The sequence below is a fragment of the Denticeps clupeoides genome, chromosome 4, assembly GCF_900700375.1.
Source record: "Denticeps clupeoides chromosome 4, fDenClu1.1, whole genome shotgun sequence".
In the NCBI taxonomy this organism is placed as follows: Eukaryota; Metazoa; Chordata; class Actinopteri; order Clupeiformes; family Denticipitidae; genus Denticeps; species Denticeps clupeoides.
This window is the reverse complement of record NC_041710.1, coordinates 27377510-27400073: the sequence shown is the minus strand read 5'-3', so window position 1 is coordinate 27400073 and position 22564 is coordinate 27377510. Positions and strand designations below refer to the sequence as shown.

The 22564-nt window shown below is 40.1% G+C and overlaps 1 protein-coding gene and 1 long non-coding RNA gene across 6 annotated transcripts in view; both read left to right on the top strand.

The window, feature by feature from the left end:
• cntln (centlein, centrosomal protein) overlaps positions 1-22564 on the top strand; it is an 83628-nt gene that overhangs the window by 23480 nt on the left and 37584 nt on the right. For all 5 annotated transcript variants that reach the window (XM_028977585.1, XM_028977587.1, XM_028977583.1 and 2 more), the window contains exons 12-13: positions 2876-2997; positions 20621-20737. In XM_028977585.1, coding sequence (XP_028833418.1) covers positions 2876-2997; positions 20621-20737 — 239 coding nt within the window. The remainder of the gene's footprint in view (positions 1-2875; positions 2998-20620; positions 20738-22564) is intronic.
• On the top strand, positions 6657-11699 carry LOC114788740 (uncharacterized). Its single transcript, XR_003749564.1, has 3 exons — positions 6657-6718; positions 11219-11323; positions 11403-11699. It is a non-coding gene; the product is annotated as an uncharacterized LOC114788740 (long non-coding RNA).

Genomic DNA, 22564 nt, shown 5'->3' with positions numbered 1-22564 from the left:
CTCAATATCGACTCATTCGCCCCTTTCATCTCCACTTCTCTGTTACTAGCTAACTCTCTCTCAGCTGTATATATACTTGCTCTCCCTCACATTGACCCGTATGTGAGTATGTGACTTACTGCCCGGCCATGTGATCTCATTATCACATGAGCCCTCTCATCTGGCCCCTCATGTGTTAATGGCACAGCAGCTCAGGGAGCATAGGAGACAGCGTCCTGAGCATCTCTCTGTCAAACTGTCTATCTGTCTGGGGTGTTTAGCCTCTATCACAGTATTGATCAAAACCTGGTTTTAAATATCTATGCTATATATTTTTAATATATAGCAATGATATAACAATATTACATGTCATAATATGTCGTAACATATATCAGTACAATCCATGGGATCTTTTAAGAAAGATGATCAAAGCAGTATGTTTTAGTTTTGGGTGTTGGTCACTACTATGAACTAAATGAAAATATTTACTCAATACCACTCTTGTATGCAGACTTCGTCTCCTGTTTCTTACTTCTGCCTGAAACCCTCCTGGCTCAATTATTAACCTCTACAATCGCAGCCTTCTGGAGATAATGTGCTCTGAGACCTTCACCCACTCATACACCGCACATCTCCGCACACCAATACAGTATCCAAGGTGTGCCACTAATGTGGCCACTAAATAGAGGAGTGGGCTGGAGTAGGCATCCAGACCCAGCAGCTGATGCAGGCAGTGGACAGCCACGTGCCCTGAAGAGACACAGGCTTCTTCTCAGGGATCTGGTCCCTGGTCGGTGCACAACAAGGCCGTTGTTTTCGTCTGATGGCCGGTGTCTCCTCTCTGACCTTTCTTAATAGAGCAACTCGTCTGTCAGTCAGCCCCCTCCTCCCTGCACTCTCGCTCCAGTCCTTCTGACATGCAAGCCCTCTCTCTCTCTCTCTCTCTCTCTCTCACACACACACACACACACACACACACACACACCGTCTGCACAGGCAATGAAGCAGCAGGAGAGGAGCTGCCTGGCCGTGAGACTTCTGCAGGAGCCACGCTCTCTCCCTAAACCAATCAGCTGCATCGCTCTTCTGACCTTCATCCACTGCCTGCCTGTCTGGACCACTTGCTTTGTAACAGACTCATTTTTTCTTTTCTTTCTTCCTTCCTTTCTTTCTCAGAAGAGATTTCAGACAGTAGTTCTCAGCCAAATTGGACACTTTGGGTGTGTGGCTTTATTCCCTCTCCTACTGCAGAACATAAAAAGCTGCTATTGCAGGTCATTTCCGTAATGAACTCTTATGACTTACCGCTTAGGACTACGCTGCCTTTAAATGTCACCAAGCATGTTTTCTCCTTTTCAGCATCTTAGTTCACTTTTCAAATTAGAAGTGAGTAAACTCTCCATCAAACTTTCTGTTTACTTGTTTGTTTGTTTTTTATTTATCAAAGTCACACAAAGTCAAACAGATTCTTTTCCCAAGTGGTCTCCTGTCAAGCTAGACCTTTTTAAGGCTTTAAAAAGCAGCCGCTTCTGCTGAACGGTCAAGCCTGGTTATTGATTGTGCATCGTAGTCTGGCGGATGCTGCCCCCTGCGCTGAAGCATGGCAGCGGCTCTAAGGGCCCCCGCAAACGGCATGATGTGGGCAATGCCCTGTCACTTTAACACCGAGCGCCGGCCGATCAATCAGGCTGCCAGCCAATCTCTCTTCCAGCTTTCATTATAAGGCCGTCTTTTTTCCCCTCATTCTCTCCCTCCTTTTTTTTAAGGGGTTTGTTTTTGAAGGGTTTCAGTGTGTCCTCTCTAGTGAATATCTAGCAGTAAATCCATACTTGTCACATTGGCGGCTGGCCTCTGCCTGCTTGTTCTCTTTGTCCTTGTTAATAATAACAGGGTTCAGGGCCCCGCATTTCCCTCCCGGCAGGGCTGCCGTGTCATAGCAGCGGTAAACAAGTTTCCCTCCCTTCAAAAAGGCGCTCGACAAGTCTCCCAGCCCTGGTTGTCCAAGCGGAAAGCAGCCCCTTGCCTTGTTTCTCTCAATGCTCGCCAGCTAAGGTCAGAATAATAGGGGGCCTTTTCTTGTCAGGAAAATCTATATGTTCACCCCCGAAAAGTCCCATGTAATCTCTTGGCTGTTTTTTTTTTTTCTTTCTTTTTTTCTAACTTGCTTTCCTAAATAGCTGGCAGGATGAGGCCTGATATTTGCAGGCCATTTTGGGGAGCGACCCTGCTGATCAAGTCATTCCCCCCTGCTGAGGGGCTTAAGGTGGTGTGAAGGAGCCTGGCTCTCCCCATTGGCCGGCCACTGACATGTTGGCCTGTAATTATGCCTCAGGTGCAAGGTCGATGGTGAAATGTTTGTCAGGGCCTTACTCTACCAGTGGAGGGGAGAGAGATGGGTTCCAGGAGGCTTTGAAAACTTTTTTTTTTTAAAGGTTAAATCTTTTCTCAACATGTTGCTTTTAGGGAATAAAAACGCTTTTGAAATCTTTAGTTTCTTGCCATAACAAAACGTTCCCATAATATCATGTACTCATAATATTCATCTGTGGTAATCGTGGTACACCAAATGTCTATATACCCACAAATAGGACTGCAAACGTACATTCAATATTTTTATGAACACAAACTACATAAAATATTATGGATATTTATTTGCAGTTTTAAGACCAATATTTCAGAATTGAAAGTTGAAAATGTAACAAGACACTACAATACTAATGGTTGTTAGAGTAAATATCCCTTGTTATATTTCATCCCATCTATTTGAATTACACTGTATGATGAATAGTTTTCTTCACAATGATCTTAATAAAAAAATGTATACAGTTTTACAGACTTTTAGTTTTGAGCAAATGTTTTTAAATATTTCATACAATAATGTATTTGTGTGTAACAGACACAAGAGAACGAAGCATTAAGAAAAGCCCATGACAAGCGTTATGAACGTCTACGTCTGATCCAGACCAACTACAGGACTGTCAAAGAGCAGCTGAAAGAGGCCGAGGACACTGATAGCGAGTGAGTATCAGCACCCAGCTGTTTGATTTGGGCAGATGTCTGGACATCATTTCAGTGATTGAGCTGGTTGTCTGGCTTAAAGTTAAATTACTATAACTCACATGCAAGTAAGCTTCACTTTCATTATTACTGCAGTATGATTTTATTTTTTGATAGCAATTTCTCAGCAAATTTATGTCTGTTTTTAGTGTGGGATCATGGCATTCGTTAGACCTGACATAGCCTAGGTGTGCAAATGTGCCATGAGGAAAGAGAGAGGGAGGGAAAAATAAGGAAAAACATGGAAGGTAGTAGATTTAATTTCCTGTTCTTTATTTGGCTTTAGCTGAAAAACCCTAGGATTTTAACACAAGTAGGCAACAAGGCAAATGTCATTAACATTTCCTCAGCTGCCCTCTCCTGGGTTTGAAGGTTTTTAAATGTAACTAATGGAAGCGTGTGTTGAGTATCCGCATGGGACACAAGTGTTGACCTTGTCAGCTGTGCTCTCTCCGGGTTAATTAAAGAAAACAGTGGTGCAACGTGAGCCCGTGTGAAAGGAGTGTGAATTTATCCACCTCTGTTTTGTGCATGCGTGTGTGTGTGTGTGTGTGTGTGTGTGTGTGTGTGTTTGTAAACCTACCAATATGTGGACATTGACCTGACTGCACACCAATAAGGTGGGGACGTGTGTCATCGTGGGGACCAAAAACCAAGTCCCCACAAAGTTAACTACGCTAGCATGTATATTTCATCAAAATAAGCCTACCCCTTTAATATCTCCAAAGTCCCCAAGATGGACATTTTCTTGAAAAACATTGTGTATGTGTGTGCCTGGAATTGCTCACAGTGTGTACACGCCAACTAGGGTTGAAGAGGGTAATTGCAATTGCAGATACACACATTAACACGTGGTACAGCAATGCTGAACTCTTATTGGCTCGTCTCGATGACGTCACGGACCATCAGAAACCAATGAGAGAGCTAATTGTTAATAAGTGCCTCAGTTAGCAAGACTGAGTTTGCTGAGCTATAGCACCATCCAGATCTATGTAAGCTAACTTTAACTGCAAGAAAAAAATCATTTAAAGATTCATACTTTTATGATACACATTGTGTTAGGGGTAAATAATATTTCTTTCAATAGTAAAGTGTTTTAGTAAGAAAAGCTATGACAATGCTAGCTAGTTAAATGGTACTAGCTTAGTTAGCACATGCTAGTTTCTGTTATTTATGGATATTTAAAATTACAATTATTACTATATCTTCCATAGACGTTTTCACTAAGCAGTAAGAGAAATAATGTGCTAAGAAAAATGGCTCGGAGGCGACAAAGCCCAATAAACAATGCCATTTTTCACATCACCACCTGCCGTGATAAAGCAGGGCTTGATGTTAAATACATCAATTCCTATAAAGGTGAGCAAAGCAGATATATTATCTTAAACTAATTACTATGAGGGAAAGTAGGTATGAATGTGGGTTGTGATTCACAAATTAGGCAGGGGAGTGTTTGCCGAGTCAGATATTTTCAAAGGAGATTTCATACTGGAGTACAGAGGAGACCTTATCGATCCAGAAGAAAGTAAACGAAGACGGCGAATTTACCACAACTCCCTAAAAGGATTTATGTTCGATTTCATCTGGCATGGAAAATTCTGGACGTGAGTACAAATGGATTTATATATTTTCCTTTGTTTTGATGTATAACTGTATTAAATATTTAAAAAATATATTTGAAAACTCGCTGCTAAAACTAGTATTAGTTTTTTATTAGTATTCTAGTTTTGTTGCCACATGTGGGAACTCGTGTCTTGTGTGGAGTTGCACAGCATGGGGAGCATTTAGATCATTTATCATCGCTAAACCGCCCATAACAGCTTTAAATGTGTATTATTAATTTTTTCAAGTCAGATGTGGAGTCAAAATGGGTTACATAACGTCGCTCAGACACACAGGGATTGTGGGTAATATGGTTGTTTTCTTCTGATGGAACAGAATGATTTCATCATTTGTCTGTCAGCATTTAAGGTACTTATTGTAAACATGCCATACTATATTGACTTATTTACAGTTGGCTTCTAATAGTTAAGATAGCAGCTCATGCATGGTTCCTGCTCAGGTCTGAATATTTTCCAGAAATACAAAAAAAAAATGTTTATTTGTTCAGCTATTTGAAGTAGATTTATAATGTCTGCATATATCAGTTGTGTCATCACAAGATCACAAAAAATTGTTTAACAATTTATATATTATATTGTTAATATAAAATTAAGTAATACAAACTAACAATAGTATAATTTTGCATTTAATAACTATTCTCTTTATTCAAATTCAGTATTGATGCTGCAAGGGATGATGGCACCCTTGGAAGACTGGTTAATGATGATCACATTAACCCCAACTGCAAAATGAAAAGAATCATGGTGGAAGGAAAGCCTCATTTGTGCCTTTTTGCCTTAAAAGACATAACACCTGGAGACGAGATTAGATATAATTATGGCGATGCTGATTGTCCTTGGAGGAATCAGGTAAGAATTGTAAAAGATATTTTGAAATCTGATATTTATATAAATTAAGATTTTAGTATTAATTAATTGTAATATTATGTTTGTTCATAAAGTTTTAACAATCAGAATAATTCACACATGCTCGCATCCATTTTACTGTTATTGGTTTACTGGGCTTTTCATATGTTTGCAGCCCTGGTCCTGCATTCGAATTCTGTAACAAATATTGAATCTAGAGAATTGTGGTTGTTTTGTTTATTTCACTGAAGATGCATCATCACTATACCTACTTAAGCATATTCTCTGCATCTGTATTTATTTAAAAATGCTTTTGCAACCTGACACTGTTCAGCTTTTTTATCTTTTACCAGTATTTGGGGACTTATTGGGGATTCCTTTGATAATTTCAGGAAGAAAGAAGTGGAATGGAAGGAGCCAGTAACTGTCCCAGGTCAGAAAACGCCTCTGAAAAGGATCTACATTACACCCAAAGTTCATTGGATAACTGCACCCTCAACAATCAGGTATAAAACTGCTGTTTAATTACCCGATATTATCCATACTTTTAGAATGAGAGTGTGCATTTTAAAGTTATGCAAACATAACTTTCATATTTGGTCTAATTGTTGGCTGTTTTGTTCATTCCAGGAGACAATAAGTGGTGTAGACAGAGCTAATATCTTCCCCAAATCAGATGGTACCTCTGAAGACATTCAGCATTCCACAGACTGTTCACAGGTTGAGACTTTCCACATTCAGGTATGATACTTCTTTTTAAAATGTAATTTTAATATAATATACGTTAAGTCCCCACACTGTGCAATGTGCATGATATATGTGAAGTCCCCATGAACTATTGTGTATCACAAATCTTTTTGAAAGATTCACAAGACTCAGGATGAGAAGTGCTGCACCTCCCCCACTATGTCCCCACATTGTCTTCTAAAATTAAATCTCTATACTAAGTCCACACACTACACCTATTTTGATCTATTAGGATTTTGTAACACATGTACAACTCTTAGTACATTTAAACATTGAAAATATGTAGTGTGATTGTAGAATGGCAACGTATCTTTTATGTTTGGTTTAATGGCTGACTGTTTTGTTCATTTTAGGAGACAATAAGTGGTACGAACCAAGCCAGTAACTGCCCCAAATCAGATGGTGCCTCTGAAGACAATCAGCATTGCACAGACAGTTCACAGCATGACAGTATCTTCCACATTCAGGTATGAAACTGCTCTTTTTTTATGTATTTTAATTACCATATACGTTAAGTCCCCACAATGTGCAATGTGCATGATATATGTGAAGTCCCCATGACGTATTGTGTATCACAAATGTTTATGAAAGATTCACAAGACTCAGGATGAGAAGTGCTGCACCTCCCCCACTATGTCCCCACATTGTCTTCTAAAAAAAAATTTCTACACTAAGTCCACACACTACACCTATTTTGATCTATTAGGATTTTGTAACAAAATTAATTATTTTAATGACATGTATAACTGTTAGTACATTTAAACATTGAACATATGTAGTGTGGTTGTAGAATGGCAACATATCTTTTATGTTTGGTCTAATGGCTGACTGTTTTGTTCATTATAGGAGACAATAAAGGGTATGAACCAAGCCAGTAACTGCCCCAAATCAGATGGTGCCTCTGAAGACAATCAGCATTGCACAGACAGTCCACAGCATGACAGTATCTTCCACATTCAGGTATGAAACTGCTCTTTTTAATGTATTTTAATTACAATATACGTTAAGTCCCCACAATGTGCAATGTGCATGATATATGTGAAGTCCCCATAAAGTATTGTGTATCACAAATGTTTATGAAAGATTCACAAGACTCAGGATGAGAAGTGCTGCACCTCCCCCACAATGTCCCCACATTGTCTTCTAAAAAAAAATCTCTACACTAAGTCCACACACTACACCTATTTTGATCTATTAGGATTTTGTAACAAAATTAATTATTTTAATGACATGTATAACTGTTAGTACATTTAAAACATTGAAAATATGTAGTGTGGTTGTAGAATGGCAACATATCTTTTATGTTTGGTCTAATGGCTGACTGTTTTGTTCATTATAGGAGACAATAAAGGGTATGAACCAAGCCAGTAACTGCCCCAAATCAGATGGTGCCTCTGAAGACAATCAGCATTGCACAGACAGTCCACAGCATGACAGTATCTTCCACATTCAGGTATGAAACTGCTCTTTTTTATGTATTTTAATTACAATATACGTTAAGTCCCCACAATGTGCAATGTGCAAGATATATGTGAAGTCCCCATAAAGTATTGTGTATCACAAATGTTTATGAAAGATTCACAAGACTCAGGATGAGAAGTGCTGCACCTCCCCCACAATGTCCCCACATTGTCTTCTAAAAAAAAATCTCTACACTAAGTCCACACACTACACCTATTTTGATCTATTAGGATTTTGTAACAAAATAAATTATTTTAATGACATGTATAACTGTTAGTACATTTAAAACATTGAAAATATGTAGTGTGGTTGTAGAATGGCAACATATCTTTTATGTTTGGTCTAATGGCTGACTGTTTTGTTCATTATAGGAGACAATAAAGGGTATGAACCAAGCCAGTAACTGCCCCAAATCAGATGGTGCCTCTGAAGACAATCAGCATTGCACAGACAGTTCACAGCATGACAGTATCTTCCACATTCAGGTATGAAACTGCTCTTTTTTTATGTATTTTAATTACAATATACGTTAAGTCCCCACAATGTGCAATGTGCATGATATATGTGAAGTCCCCATAAAGTATTGTGTATCACAAATGTTTATGAAAGATTCACAAGACTCAGAATGAGAAGTGCTGCACCTCCCCCACTATGTCCCCACATTGTCTTCTAAAAAAAAATCTCTACACTAAGTCCACACACTACACCTATTTTGATCTATTAGGATTTTGTAACAAAATTAATTATTTTAATGACATGTATAACTGTTAGTACGTTTAAACATTGAAAATATGTAGTGTGGTTGTAGAATGGCAACGTATCTTTTATGTTTGGTCTAATGGCTGACTGTTTTGTTCATTATAGGAGACAATAAAGGGTACGAACCAAGCCAGTAACTGCCCCAAATCAGATGGTGCCTCTGAAGACAATCAGCATTGCACAGACAGTTCACAGCATGACAGTATCTTCCACATTCAGGTATGAAACTGCTCTTTTTTTATGTATTTTAATTACCATATACGTTAAGTCCCCACAATGTGCACTGTGCATGATATATGTGAAGTCCCCATGACGTATTGTGTATCACAAATGTTTATGAAAGATTCACAAGACTCAGGATGAGAAGTGCTGCACCTCCCCCACTATGTCCCCACATTGTCTTCTAAAAAAACATTTCTACACTAAGTCCACACACTACACCTATTTTGATCTATTAGGATTTTGTAACAAAATTAATTATTTTAATGACATGTATAACTGTTAGTACATTTAAACATTGAAAATATGTAGTGTGGTTGTAGAATGGCAACGTATCTTTTATGTTTGGTCTAATGGCTGACTGTTTTGTTCATTATAGGAGACAATAAAGGGTATGAACCAAGCCAGTAACTGCCCCAAATCAGATGGTGCCTCTGAAGACAATCAGCATTGCACAGACCGTCCACAGCATGACAGTATCTTCCACATTCAGGTATGAAACTGCTCTTTTTTATGTATTTTAATTACAATATACGTTAAGTCCCCACAATGTGCAATGTGCATGATATATGTGAAGTCCCCATAAAGTATTGTGTATCACAAATGTTTATGAAAGATTCACAAGACTCAGGATGAGAGTGCTGCACCTCCCCCACTATGTCCCCACATTGTCTTCTAAAAAAATCTCTACACTAAGTCCACACACTACACCTATTTTGATAATGACATGTATAACTGTTAGTACATTTAAATTTTGAAATTATGTAGTGTGCTTGCAGAATGCAAACATTACTTTTACATTTGGTCAAATTGCAATCAGACAGTCAGAATTGCACTGCCAGTTCACAGGTTGAGAGTATCTTCCACATTCAGGTATGAAACTGTTCTTTTCAATGTATTTTTATCATAATATCGAATCTCGAATTCCGATCCGCCAAGGTGCAACTGAGCAAAGCACTGTCCCCACACACTTCTCCCCAGGCGCCTTTCATGGCTGCCTACTGCTCACCAAGGGTGATGGGTTAAAAGCAAAGGACACATTTAGTTGTGTGCACATGTGCTGTGTTGCAGTGTATCACAATGACAATCACTTCTCTTTTACTTAATAAACATTAAGTCCCTTCAATGTAAATATATGTGACATCCCTACAAAGTAGAATGTGCTTCACCACTATTGTTGAAAGGTTAATAAGACTCAACAAGTTTTGTGTACGTGCCTCAGCAGGTACCCACGTTGTCTTCTAAAATGAAGGCTTTAGTGAAATAGCTAAGAGACTCCATGGTAGCATGAAATGGAGTCTACAACTGACATAAGTGGCTCAGGTAGTGCAGCTCGTTCAGGATCAAATTCAAATTTTATTTGTCACATACACAGTCATACATGATATGCAGTTTTAACAAAAGTGTTTAAGTGTTAGGATATGTTAGGAAGTGTTCAAGTGTTAGGTATATCAATGCAAGCTATGGCAAGAAGGTTTGTGTAGAGTCCAGAACATGAAGGCACTACCAGGAAACAGGCCAGTACATCAGAAGACATGGAGGAGGCAGTAGAAGGGCAACCCAGCAGCAGGACCGCTACCTCCACCTTTGTGCAAGGAGGAACAGGAGGAGCTCTGCCAGAGCCCTGCAAAATGACCTCCAGCAGGCCTCTCTGCTCTGCTCAAATGGTCAGAAACAGACTCCACAAGGGTGGTATGAGGGCCCGATGTCCATAGATTGGGGTTTTGCTTACAGCCCAACACTGTGCAGCATGTTTGGCATTTGCCAAAGAACAACAAGATTGGCAAATTCGCCACTGGCGCCCTGTGCTCTTCACAGATGAAACCAGGTTCACACAGAGCATATGTGACATGTGACCGTCTGGAGACGCCATGGAGAACATTCTGATGCCTGCAACATCCTCCAGCATGACCAGTGTGGCAGTGGGTCAGTAGTGGTGTGGGGTGGCATTTCTTTAGGGGGGCGCACAACCCTCCATGTGCTCGCCAGATGTAGCTTGACTGCCATTAACTACCGAGATGAGATCTTCAGACCCCATGTGCACATCTGGGACATCATATCTCGCTTCATCTACCAACACCACGTTGCATCACAGACTGTGCAGGAGTTGGCGGATTCTTTAGACCAGGTCTGGGAGGAGATCCCTCAGGAGACCATCCGTCACCTAAACAGGAGCATGTCCAGTCATTGTAGGGAGGTCATAGAGGCACGTGAAGGCCTCATTACTGGGCCTCATTTTTACTTATTTTAAGGACATTACATCAGCCCATAGTTTGTTTTGCCACTTTAATTTTGAGTGTGACTCCAAATCCAGAGCTTCATGGATAAATTTGATTTTCATCGATAATTTTTGTGTGATTTTGTAGTTAGCACATTCAACTATGTAAAGAAGTATTTAATAAGAATATTTCATTCATTCAGATGTAGGATGTCTTATTTCTGTGTTCCCTTAATTTGTGAGCAGTGTATTTTCTCCAAGAAAGAATCAAATCCTTAACAATTTTGAATGCATTTGTTTTGTGTTTAAGTGGCTCTTGATGTAGAACCACCCATAGATCCTTCTGCAAAAGAAGTCCAGAAATCTTCAATTGAACAAGCAACAGAAATAACAAGTACCACAACTACCATGAAAGGTACTGTTTGTTAAACTTCATGGAAAGCCTTTATGAACTTAAAAATCTCTGTTTTTTCTGATGTGCTTTGTTCATTCAGGTCGAAAGGTGGTAAAGAAAAAGAAATGGGACAGTGATGAAATGAATGCAGTTGAAAAGCATCTAAACAGGTTCATCAAAACTTGTACAGTGCCAGGAAAACAACAATGTGAGGCCTGTATAAATGCTGAACCTGTTGCCTTGAAAGACAGGGATTGGTTGTCTGTAAAGTTCTTTGTGAAGAACAAAATCACTACCCTTAAAAGAAGAATGTAAAGTCAGTTATTTTATTTTGTTTGGTATCTTATTTTCTGGTATTTTAGATTTCTGGTTATTACATTTGTTTTAAAAGGATCTTAGAATCTCTTTTTTTTTTTTTTTGGAAATGGGTGCAATTCAGTAAAGTGTCTTTGAATCGAATGTAAATATGTACAGAATACTGTTCAGAATGCTACATAAAAATAGCAAAAAAAAATAAATATTTTATTCATGTTATTAAATTTTGATCTTTTCATTCATTATAGCTGCATCCCAGCTGTTTCGTCCCCATGTTGTTCACAAGTACCTACATCTTACAGTTAACCAGACAGTTCACTATGTGTGTCTGCTGGTCCTCACAAGTGATGTCTACCAGACAAGGTCCCCAGTTTGTAGGAAAATGTCACATTGCTTTATTAATGTATTTTCTATATTTTAAAGTGACAGTCATTTTTAAAGCCTCAAATGAAACATAAATCTATCTTTAGATTTTTCATAAAGCCTTTAGAAATGCACGTCCCCACGATGTGGCATCGTGCATGTAGTCCCCAAATTGCGGCTACACAAGTATGTGTGTGTGTGTGTGTGTGTGAGAGAGAGTCCTCTTACCTATATGTGTGTACCATGAACAGAAAGAAGCAGATTTCACCTGTAATTTTATTAAACTCTTTGTCACTAAGTTTGCTATAGATTAGTTTCTGACCAAACTCCAATGGCTGACTGGAAATACAATCATAAGAAATTGTCTGAATTCTTACATCTTTCAAATGATAACATTTCCCCCATATGATGTTTTTGGCCTGCATTTGTTTGTTTGTTATTGTTCTTGTCAAACCAAGCTCCAACTTAAGGAAAAGAAAGAAAAAATATTGGATCCCCACAGGGGCCATGCCAGTCAAAAATCGGAGACAATAGCGAATGACTTGAACTGCCCCTGCTAAATGGGGAGAAATCAGTCCTAACAAGTCAGAGGGGAAAAGGTTGACTCTCATTGCTTTTTGGACTTGTTAAGGATCCCCAAGGTGCCACCATGCTGGGGCCCTTTCAAATCATATTGTACTTTCTTTTGTTTTTTTTCCACACTTGTTTTTATTTGTTTTTGTCTTGATCCCTTGAGGTCAAAAAGCATTGGTTTGTTGTGTCCATGATTTTCATTTGTCAGTTATTATTCTTTGTATTAGTGATATAAGTGCTAAATTGTCCAAATCTGCTAAATTTATATCTAAAAAATACATTGTATTTTTATTATTGTGGAAAAATAGATCGATCTATAAATTAAGATCTTGTTTCGCCTTGTTACACTGATTAAATATCTGGAAGGTTTATGGTTTTTGTCTAGCCATAAATCTGCTCGTTCAGTGTCTGATTTTGATTGGTCAGCTGGTCAAGCATCAAGCACAGCAGGCTGAGGAATTCAGTTTTGTGGTGAATGGAAGTGAACACCAGAGAGGACAGTGTGTTAGCACTCTGCAGTATGCTGACTTACTCATTAGCATGCAGCTGCCTTGTGCCGAACTGGCCCAATGTAGCACGTCCTGTCATTCATGATTACCTCCATGCAAACCCAACATGATGGAGAAAAGGAGAAAAGCAAGCTGGGAACGCAGTTTTTCGGCACTAAATGAAGCTGGGATGGTGGGATCAGTAAATAAAATTAAAGGTTATTAAAGCATCCACACCCTGATCAAAGTTGTGCTCATAAACAGATTCACCAGAATCAAAGCAATTAGAGGGTGCTTCTCTGTAAAGTTCCAGCACTTTCCTTCCGGCTTCATAATGAAGTCCGTTTTGCTGCAGGGGTTGTTGGAGGCAAACGTGGTGGAAGTCTTTCAACCAGCAGAAGACTCAGAAAGACCTTATGAGTCTTGGATGCCTTTGATAAAGACATCAAGTCACTTATTGTTGCATTTGGTAATGGGCTAAAAGCTTCTGGACCCCACTGGTTGTTAAGTAGCTCTGAACTGAACACCTTTTCCAAAAGAGCTTTAAGTGCTGGTGAGCACTGCTCCCACACACACCCACACAGACGGAGCGGCGTGGCATACCAGGAGTTCAAGGGCTCCTAATCGCTCACTGGGGCGTTAGCGGTGTGAAAGGAAAACATTTGCTGTTACTCGCTTGCCTCCACCTCAGGAATGGGGCTTAAGTGGTATTAGTGTAGCATAGCGGCGTCTGCACGCCCCAATAACGACTTTGCAAGAAGAGTGTAGCGATACGGAGAAAAAAGAAAAAAAAAAAAACTCTGTTCTGTTCTGCCACTCTGTTGTTTTTGCCAATCAGAAGAATGAGGGATGCAATGGCTCCTCCAGCTACATATGGCTGATGTCAGTGTATCAGGGTTGCTTCTTCAAATTGGCAGGTTGGAATGTTTAATCGCTTAATCACCCAGTGAAATGTAAAAAGGTATTTGCCCAGCTGAAACATTTGAGGATTGATATAACATTCCTCCAAGAGACTCACTTGCGCGCTTCTGATCATTGCAGATTAAGATCACAATGGATAGGCCAGGCTCATCATTCCAATTTCGATTAAAACACCAGAGGATGTGCCATAATAATCGGCAAGAACGTACCGTTTCCTGTAATCTAATCCAGCTGGACGTTTCTTAATAGTAATTGGCTGCCTGTGTGAACTCCCAGTTGCTAATGTTATTCACCAATTTGGGATGGTCTTTTCAAACTTTTAAAAAAGAATTACAGTTCGACCAAATCAGCATTGCATTTTCTTAAAATGTATGCCATAATTGATTTATCAATTGATGGTGGCAGTGGTGGCCTAGCGGTTAAGGAAGCAAGGTAATCAGAAGGTTGCCGGTTCAAATCCCAATCCGCTGAGGTGCCACTGAGGTGCCACTGAGCAAAGCACCATCCTGTAGCTATTCATTCTTTTCCCAAGTACATAATTCTTATTTAGTGGATGCAAGACTCCTCACTTCAATAACAGACTGCAACTATAGTTATATCTAACCATAGACCCCTAACCATGACACTATTTATTCCGTCCTGTCATCACAGCTATTGCCCTTGGAGACTACTCCCTTTCAGATGGATAGTTTGTGAATTTCATCTCAATGAGATGGATTTTTTTCTAAAAAACTATCCAGACCCCTGGTATGTAATCATTAACTGTATGGGAATCTCTTAAGGCATATCTCAGAGGACAGATTATATTATTCTGTGCAAACCAAAGAAAAGTGAGAAATAAACAGCTAAAGCAGCTCGTGGACCAGATATTAAAGGTAAATCTGTTTCACAGCCAAATCCTTTCACAAACACTGCTCAAACAATGATTACTGTTAAAGACAGAATATAACTGCTTAATATCTCAACAAATAGAATATTTCATGTCAAAATTACGATGTGATTTCTATGAGCATGGCAAGAAAACAGGTAAACGTCTGGCTCACCAATTATGCCATAGAATATTTAACAAGGCTATTGCTGAAATCAAAAATGAAAATGGCATAAATTACACAGATAATGCAGTAATTAAATGATGCTTTCAACAATCATGTTACTGACTGAATTAGGAGTATATAATATCAGCTCTAGACTGCATAAAAAATTATTATTCCAGTCATGGAGCAAACTCTTCCTACTGAACTAGAAGAAGCGATCACAACTAAAAGTATGCAGAGTGGTAAATCTCCAGGCCCAGATGGGTAGCCTATCAGAATTCAAAATTCTCCCAAATCATCTCCCCATTGATGCGGTGTGTTTTTTCAAAGAATCATTCATAAGCCACTCTATTCAACATATTCAACACTCCCTTTAAAACTGCTCATAATAAACTTAAATACAAAGCCAATTATCAACACTTATTGTACACTTTGAATCAAGACTTTGAAAGGTGGAACTCTATCCCTTGGTGGAAGGATCAATGTAATTAAGGTGATGGTCTTGCCTAAATTTTTATACTTATTTCAGTCTCTCCCAGTCTTTCTCATGAAAACATTTAAACAATCAATTCCTTCATTCAATTCTCAACAATTCTCAAACAGCCCAGAAAAGCTGCGAAAATACTACAGAAACCCCGGATATCTGGGAGAAGGGCACTTTATATATTAGTATTGGTCAGCCAAGATTAAAGCAAATGCATATTGGATTAGTAATTATATTGATATTGTTCAAATCCTGAACTGCCAAGGTGCCACTGAGGTGAGCAAAGCACCGTCCCCTCACTGCTCCCCAAAGGTAAGGGGTCAAATGCAGAGGACACCTTTTTTTGTGTGACATATTTTTTATTTTTCAACTTTCAATTTGCTAAACTACTGATTTCTCAATCTATATTTACTGATACATCCAATCCTGTTGCAATACACACTGTAAAGATTTTTTAATCAGCCCACCAGTGCCCAAGCCACCAAGGTGCTGCTGGGGCAGTGGTGGCCTAGCGGTTAAGGAAGCGGCCTCGCAATCAGAAGGTTGCCGGTTCGAATCCCGATCTGCCAAGGTGCCACTGAGGTGCCACTGAGCAAAGCACCATCCCCACACACTGCTCCCCGGGCGCCGGTCATGGCTGCCCACTGCTCACTCAGGGTGATGGGTTAAATGCAGAGGACAAATTTCACTGTGTGCACCGTGTGCTGTGCTGCTGTGTATCACATGTGACAATCACTTCACTTTATTTATATTTGCTGAGCAAGGTGCCGTCCCCACACACTGCACCCCAGGTGCTTTTCATGGCTGCCCACTGCGCCCTAAGGGCAATGGGTTAAATACAGAGGACACATTTCATTGTGTGCACCATGTGCTGTTCTTGCTTAGGGCTCTATGAAATCATTTTTTTCCATTTTAATTTTTCAGAATTCCATATTTTGCCTTTATAAACCATACTATATTTATTTATAAAGCACTTTAACAAACAAAGGAGCCAACCAAATTGCTGTACATTTAAAATAATAATAATAAAAAACTCACACTGGGTTAAAAGCCAGGGTGTAAAAGGGAGTTTTTAGACGAGATGACACTGTCTGACACTGATTTGTAGGTTATTCCATAAACTACTAATAGAAGGAATGCTAGAGATGTCTGGCTGATCCAAAAAAATCAATGAATTACAGAAGTCAAGGCGGGACTAATGAAACTGTGAATCACTGTTTTCAGATTTTGTTTGGAAAGGACTGGCTTGAGTTTGGTAAGGCGCCTCAGCAGAAAAAAAGCATTGTTTTACAAAATTGTTAACCTGTGCATCCATTTTCAGAGTTGAGTCCATTTTAACACCTAGGTTTGTAATCAGTTCTAAACATATTTATTCACTTATGGAGAAGGTTGGGGGAATAACCTCCACCAATATGACATCACATTTCATCACTGTTCAACAAAGTGCTTGGGAATTTACTCTTTGCTTTTGTTAACCATTTACATGTAGATAATATGTGCATTTCATGCAATTTCACAATATTACACATGTTTGACCTTAACATAAAAAATGTAGCAAATAAATAAATATTAGGGAGACCTGGAATACAAAAAAAAAATTTGTGCCCACTTGTATAATGAACTGGAACAATTATAATAAAATCATATAAAATTATATCAGCTGATTTTGCATGACCAAGAGTTTGCTGGCGTGACTGGATTGTGCTAGTTTGCTTCTTTTCTCTGCTTCTGATTAATCGTAGAATTGTACAAAAAAAATAAAAAACAAGAAAAGCAATAATTTCCAAACTCTTTATTCAAAAACAGAACTAAAATCTTTAGAATGTGCACAAACATGTTACTCATTGAGCTATAATAATAAAAATGAACTTTAACTTTTTTTTTTTAATAAAGTGCTACAACAACAATAAATAATGTGTGTGCGTGTGTGTGTGTGTGTATATATATATATATATATATATATATATATATATATATATATATAATATTAAAAGAACAATACAATCAGAAAATGTAGCAGATTTTGTTTGAACGTCAGAACTTGTTCTCTTCACACACTCACAAACTCTCACACTGACATCAGTGAGGGTGATAAAAATTATTCAAGAATGTCACAGCTTTAACTGGACCGTAAACATGCTAATTAATGCACATGCACAAAAATCCACTTTCAAACAGCCACGCAGTTCATTATCCGCTGCCAAATAATTTGGAGACGGCTGTGAAATACAAACTACAGGCACCTCACTAAACCACAACTCACCTGTCCTCACCTGTCCTCACCTGTCCTCACCTGTCCTCTCCAGCTCGCCTACTGCAGTCACGTGGGCTGATGAGCTTGCTGTTTTGTCGTGGGAGGAGAAATGGGCGGGTCAGACCAGGCATCTGCTAAAACAGACCAGGCGTGGTACAAAAACGCATGGATGTGCTGAGCATGTGCACAGACCAGGCGTTTATTTAACACTTACAAAAGCCGTTCAAAACCACGTGTTAAATTGCAGGCGAATTATGGCCCATGTGGCCTTGTATCTTTCTTCTACCTCAGCTCGTTTTTTTTGTTTGTTTTTTTTGCTGCATGCATCAGTGCGTTTTTTTTTATAATCAAATGTCTCTGCATCATGCGAAACGTGTAGTGGGCTGCAGCAGCCACAAATGCTAGTTATACGCAATTCCGCATTTTATAGCGGATTCTGTTTTATTGGTTGGATTCTGCGATTCCAGCTTTGTTTTCCGCATCGCGGACATCATAGGGCCCTACTTGCTGTGCATCACAATGACAATCTCTTCACCATTTTGCCATTGATGATCTCATGCTGTCTACATCAGTAGCAAAAAAACGTTAAATTTCCCCTTCAATGATGGATGATGCTTTTCTATGGTCTAGATGTGGCATTCACTCAATATGGGACCTTTATATTAAAGACAGTTTTGCATCTTTTGAACAGATTAGTATTCCTTAGTATTTTGAAATTTAGTATTCCTAGATCACGTTTTTCAGATATTTACAGCCGAGGAGCTATATAGCCTCCAAACTTTTTCCTTCTCACCCTCCCCATTCTCTTCTAGATTTACTGCTTACTCAACAGTCTATAACTACTATCTGTACCTTTTTTTAATACCACCAATCAAGAGTACTTAGAGGCCTTGAGATATTAATGGGAAGCGGCTCTAGAAGAAACAATATCAGATGATATATGGTGTAAGGTGATTAAAAGAATATATAGTGGGTACTGAAAGTATTCAGATCCGGTATTTTCGGTATTCAGTATTTTTAACTCTTTGTTATATTGCAGCCATTTAAGTTCACTTTTGAATTGTTCACATTTTTGCAAATTCATTAACCAAGAAAAACTGAAACATCACACAGTTCTTCATTATTTAAGCATCTCTAGAGCTCAACCACATCTTTGGGTTCTTCTTTACCTCTCTCACCAAGGCTCTTTTCCCTGATAGTTCAGTTTGGCTGGACAGCCAGCTCTAGGACCATGTAATATTTCAGCTTTTCTTTGTTAAATCTGCAAAATGCAAAATGCAAAAAAAATCTGCAAAAATGTCAACAATTCTGTGTTTTCTGTCAATATGGGTTGCTGTGTGTACATTAATGAAGAAAAAAAATGAACCTCATCCATTTGTCTCAGATATAGTGTGATTCCGTTTAACATTCTATACCAGCTTCATTGGTCCAAAGATAAATTATCCAAGTTCAGGAGGGATATTGATGCTACATGTGACCGATGCAAACAGTTGCCAGCTACTGTACTTCTTGTGTTTTAGACATGGCCAAAGTTTTTGTGATTTGACATTTGATACCTTTTTCAAAATTTGTGGTCGATTTATTGCTCTGTCTTCCACCATTTGGTGGTTCTGTATAAATGGAAAGACGCCTCACCTCCAATGTATGGACACTGGATGAAGGACATATGTGCCATGTGAGAAAATTCACTACACTATAAAGGGGGAACCAAGAGATAGAACAAGGGCAACCCCTTTTAACCTTTGTACAAAATATGGAAGCTTTAAAGTGAAGTGATTGTCACATGTGATACACAGCAGCACAGCACACGGTGCACACAGTGAAATTTGTCCTCTGCATTTATCCCATCACCCTGAGTGAGCAGTGGGCAGCCATGACAGGCGCCCGGGGAGCAGTGTGTGGGGACGGTGCTTTGCTCAGTGGCACCTCAGTGGCACCTTGGCAGATCAGGATTCGAACCGGCAACCTTCTGTTTACAGGGCCGCTTCCTTAACTGCTAGGCCACCACTGCTGGTAGATTGTTAATTGCTGCTTGTACCTGAAAACCTCTATATGTCTATGTAACATGTGTACTTGTAAATCTGTCTTGTCTGGCCTTTTCTGTCTGGATGTTTATTTGGGTTTGATGTTTATTTGTTATCATTTGGAATTGTATATGTTAAAAAATATATATAATAAAACTTTGGATAAAAAAGGAAGGTGAAGGCTACAATATGGCACTGTTTTTGTGTTTTGGCCACCTCTATTAGCCACATTTGGTCTAATTACAAGTGAAGCTAGTGAGAGAATCAGAGAGCTTAAGGCTGTAAGCGGACGTGCCCATTGGGAGCAGATGGTGTTCAGTGTGTAGGTGTGCCACCCTGTCAGACTGGCATTAAGTATTCATTAGCAATGTATTAATATTATGGTGACCTCCTTTGCATATCTGTCATTATTTAGATTTGTATCATACGTGGGTCCATCCTGCCTTACGCCAGCAAGGCATCGCCTTGGGCTTATGTGTGTGTGTGTTTGTGTTCATGCACGCGTGTTCAACCTCAATTAAGTCAAGGCCAGTTATTTAAATACGCTTAAACACATCACAGGTAGAAAAACATGCAGAGGGTCAGCCATCTCTTGTTACTAGTTTGAATTTGGCCATAGGCTGTTGGGAGCCATTGTGTGTGCATGCTGTTTTTCTTATTTGTTAGTGAGTGCTGCATCACCACGATAGGAACACACGATATTTAATTGTGTCTTCCTATGCAAAAAAATTGAGAAAAGGACATATTTACAAAATGATAAAAAAAAAAATAATAATGTTACACTTTTTAAATGCTTTTGTGGCATCATAGTTTCCATGGTCTTCACAAAGCTCTTGACGCATTTGCTTGCCTATGCTCACAGAGGTAGGACCAGGACTGTGCGTGCAGAACCCTGGGAGCTGCGTCAGGAGAACAGCGATGGTGTCTGGAAGGAGCTGGCCTTTTTCAGACGGCAGAACCAGAAACTCCTCGCAGAAAAGTAAGCCTGCCATGCACCAGACCAGAACAACGTAATTTAAAGAACAGCTTACATTCCCAATGTACACAGACAGTCTCTCTCTCTTTCTTTCTTTCTCTCTCTCAGACACACACACACACACACACACACACACACACTCACCTCCTGTGATTTGACAGTGTTAAACTTTGAGCTAGCCCTGGTGAACCTGCTGGTGTCCTCTCACTCCCTCATTATTCAGTGAGCCAGCAGGCAGTACCACATGATCATAAGACTGCTCTCATTTGGAAAATTGGCGGCTCAACATTCACACTTTTTTGTAAAATGCTCCGTTTTCTTTTTTTATATTAATTTATTTGTTATAGGAAAGGAAGTTGTCGTATTGTCTCGTATCAGGCCCATAAACCAGAAATTATTTTCCCTGGCATGTGTTAATGATCAAAAAACTGTTTCATGCCAACTGTTAGTCACAGCACAGCAACGATCCTTATGGAGGCCAAAATTGATTTCATTACAATCTCTTCAGCCTGAGAGGCCACGCTGTTGTCAGTCCAGGCACATCGTGTTCTGTAATTACTGAGTACATATGGCTGCCTTTTAGTCAACATGGGTTTGCTTATGCATGAAGCACATTGCTCAGTTATTTGAATTTCCAGCGGCGAAGCGGGGGGCCGCTCTGGTAAGTATGTATAGCTGGCCCTGTCCCTGGGGACATTCCCCCAGTGTTTGAGTTCAGTGCCGGTGACAGAGTGGGCTTCGAGGCGACTCTGGGGTGTGTGATTGTGTGAGCGGCGTGTGCGCTGGTGGGTTAGAGGCGGTGAGGGGATTGTGTTAATTACCGAGGCTCTCGTCTGCTGGAGGTGTCGTTGTTCATTAGAGCCCCCTCCCACCCCCACGTTGCCAGGCCTTGGATCGCCCAACACTACCGGTGAGAGTAGGGGGGGCAGCCCTCCCCCGTTTGATCTCGGGCACTCCGCACGCTGCCCCGGCAGCCTCATACAGGAGCACTCTTCACCCCTCTCCCGCTCCCCCTCTACCACTCTGCCCTGTCCTCCTAATCCCAGCTGAGCTCATTATGATGTAGCCTGCCTGCCGCTCCCTCTCCACCTCCACCAGCCTCCATCCCCACCCCCCTCTTCCCTGAGCCGGAGCTGTCCAAGCTAATTACGGGCTAGCAGCCGCGGCTGCCTGTTAAGGGCCCCGGCTGCCGTGCGGCTAACGCACTCCTTTGGAAGTGACCTGCAAGGAGCACGAGGGAGTTGCCGTCTTTCTTACTGTGCAGTGCCTGTCCTCTGGGGTTAGCACTGATCCCCTTCACGCGGCTCAGAGCGAGCGCTAAGCAAACTTGGCCAGGGCTAACTCGTGCTCTCGCGAAAAGAGAGAGGGATGCCGGTGGAAGAGGGAAAGCACAAAAAAACTCCCTTTGATCTTGCCTGGCCCCATCGACCATTACCGGCTCAGTGTGATTGAGTAAGCACAGGTCCGTCCGTCCCCCCGCCCAAAAAAACATATTCTCTCTCAATCCCCCTCACTCCCCTCTCCCTTCCCTGGCCTCTCAACTCTCCCTTCTCCCTTATTTATTGTACTGGGTGAAAGGGATGTTGTAATAAGAACAAGGAAAGTGTAATTAGGCTCGGCTTTCTTTATCAAGCTGTTTCACGGCCTAGCTGAGTAAATTACTGTTGATAGCCAACAATTAAGAGCGGGCCGTGCCAGTGCAATAACAAGCCAACGGGCCATGCTGGAAGCCAGATAAGTGGCAATGTGCCATTCTGCTGACCATATTAAGATGGCCGCTCTTGTGAAGGTTGCGCCTCGTAAGTGTTGCGATGATTCGCTAATGGTTAA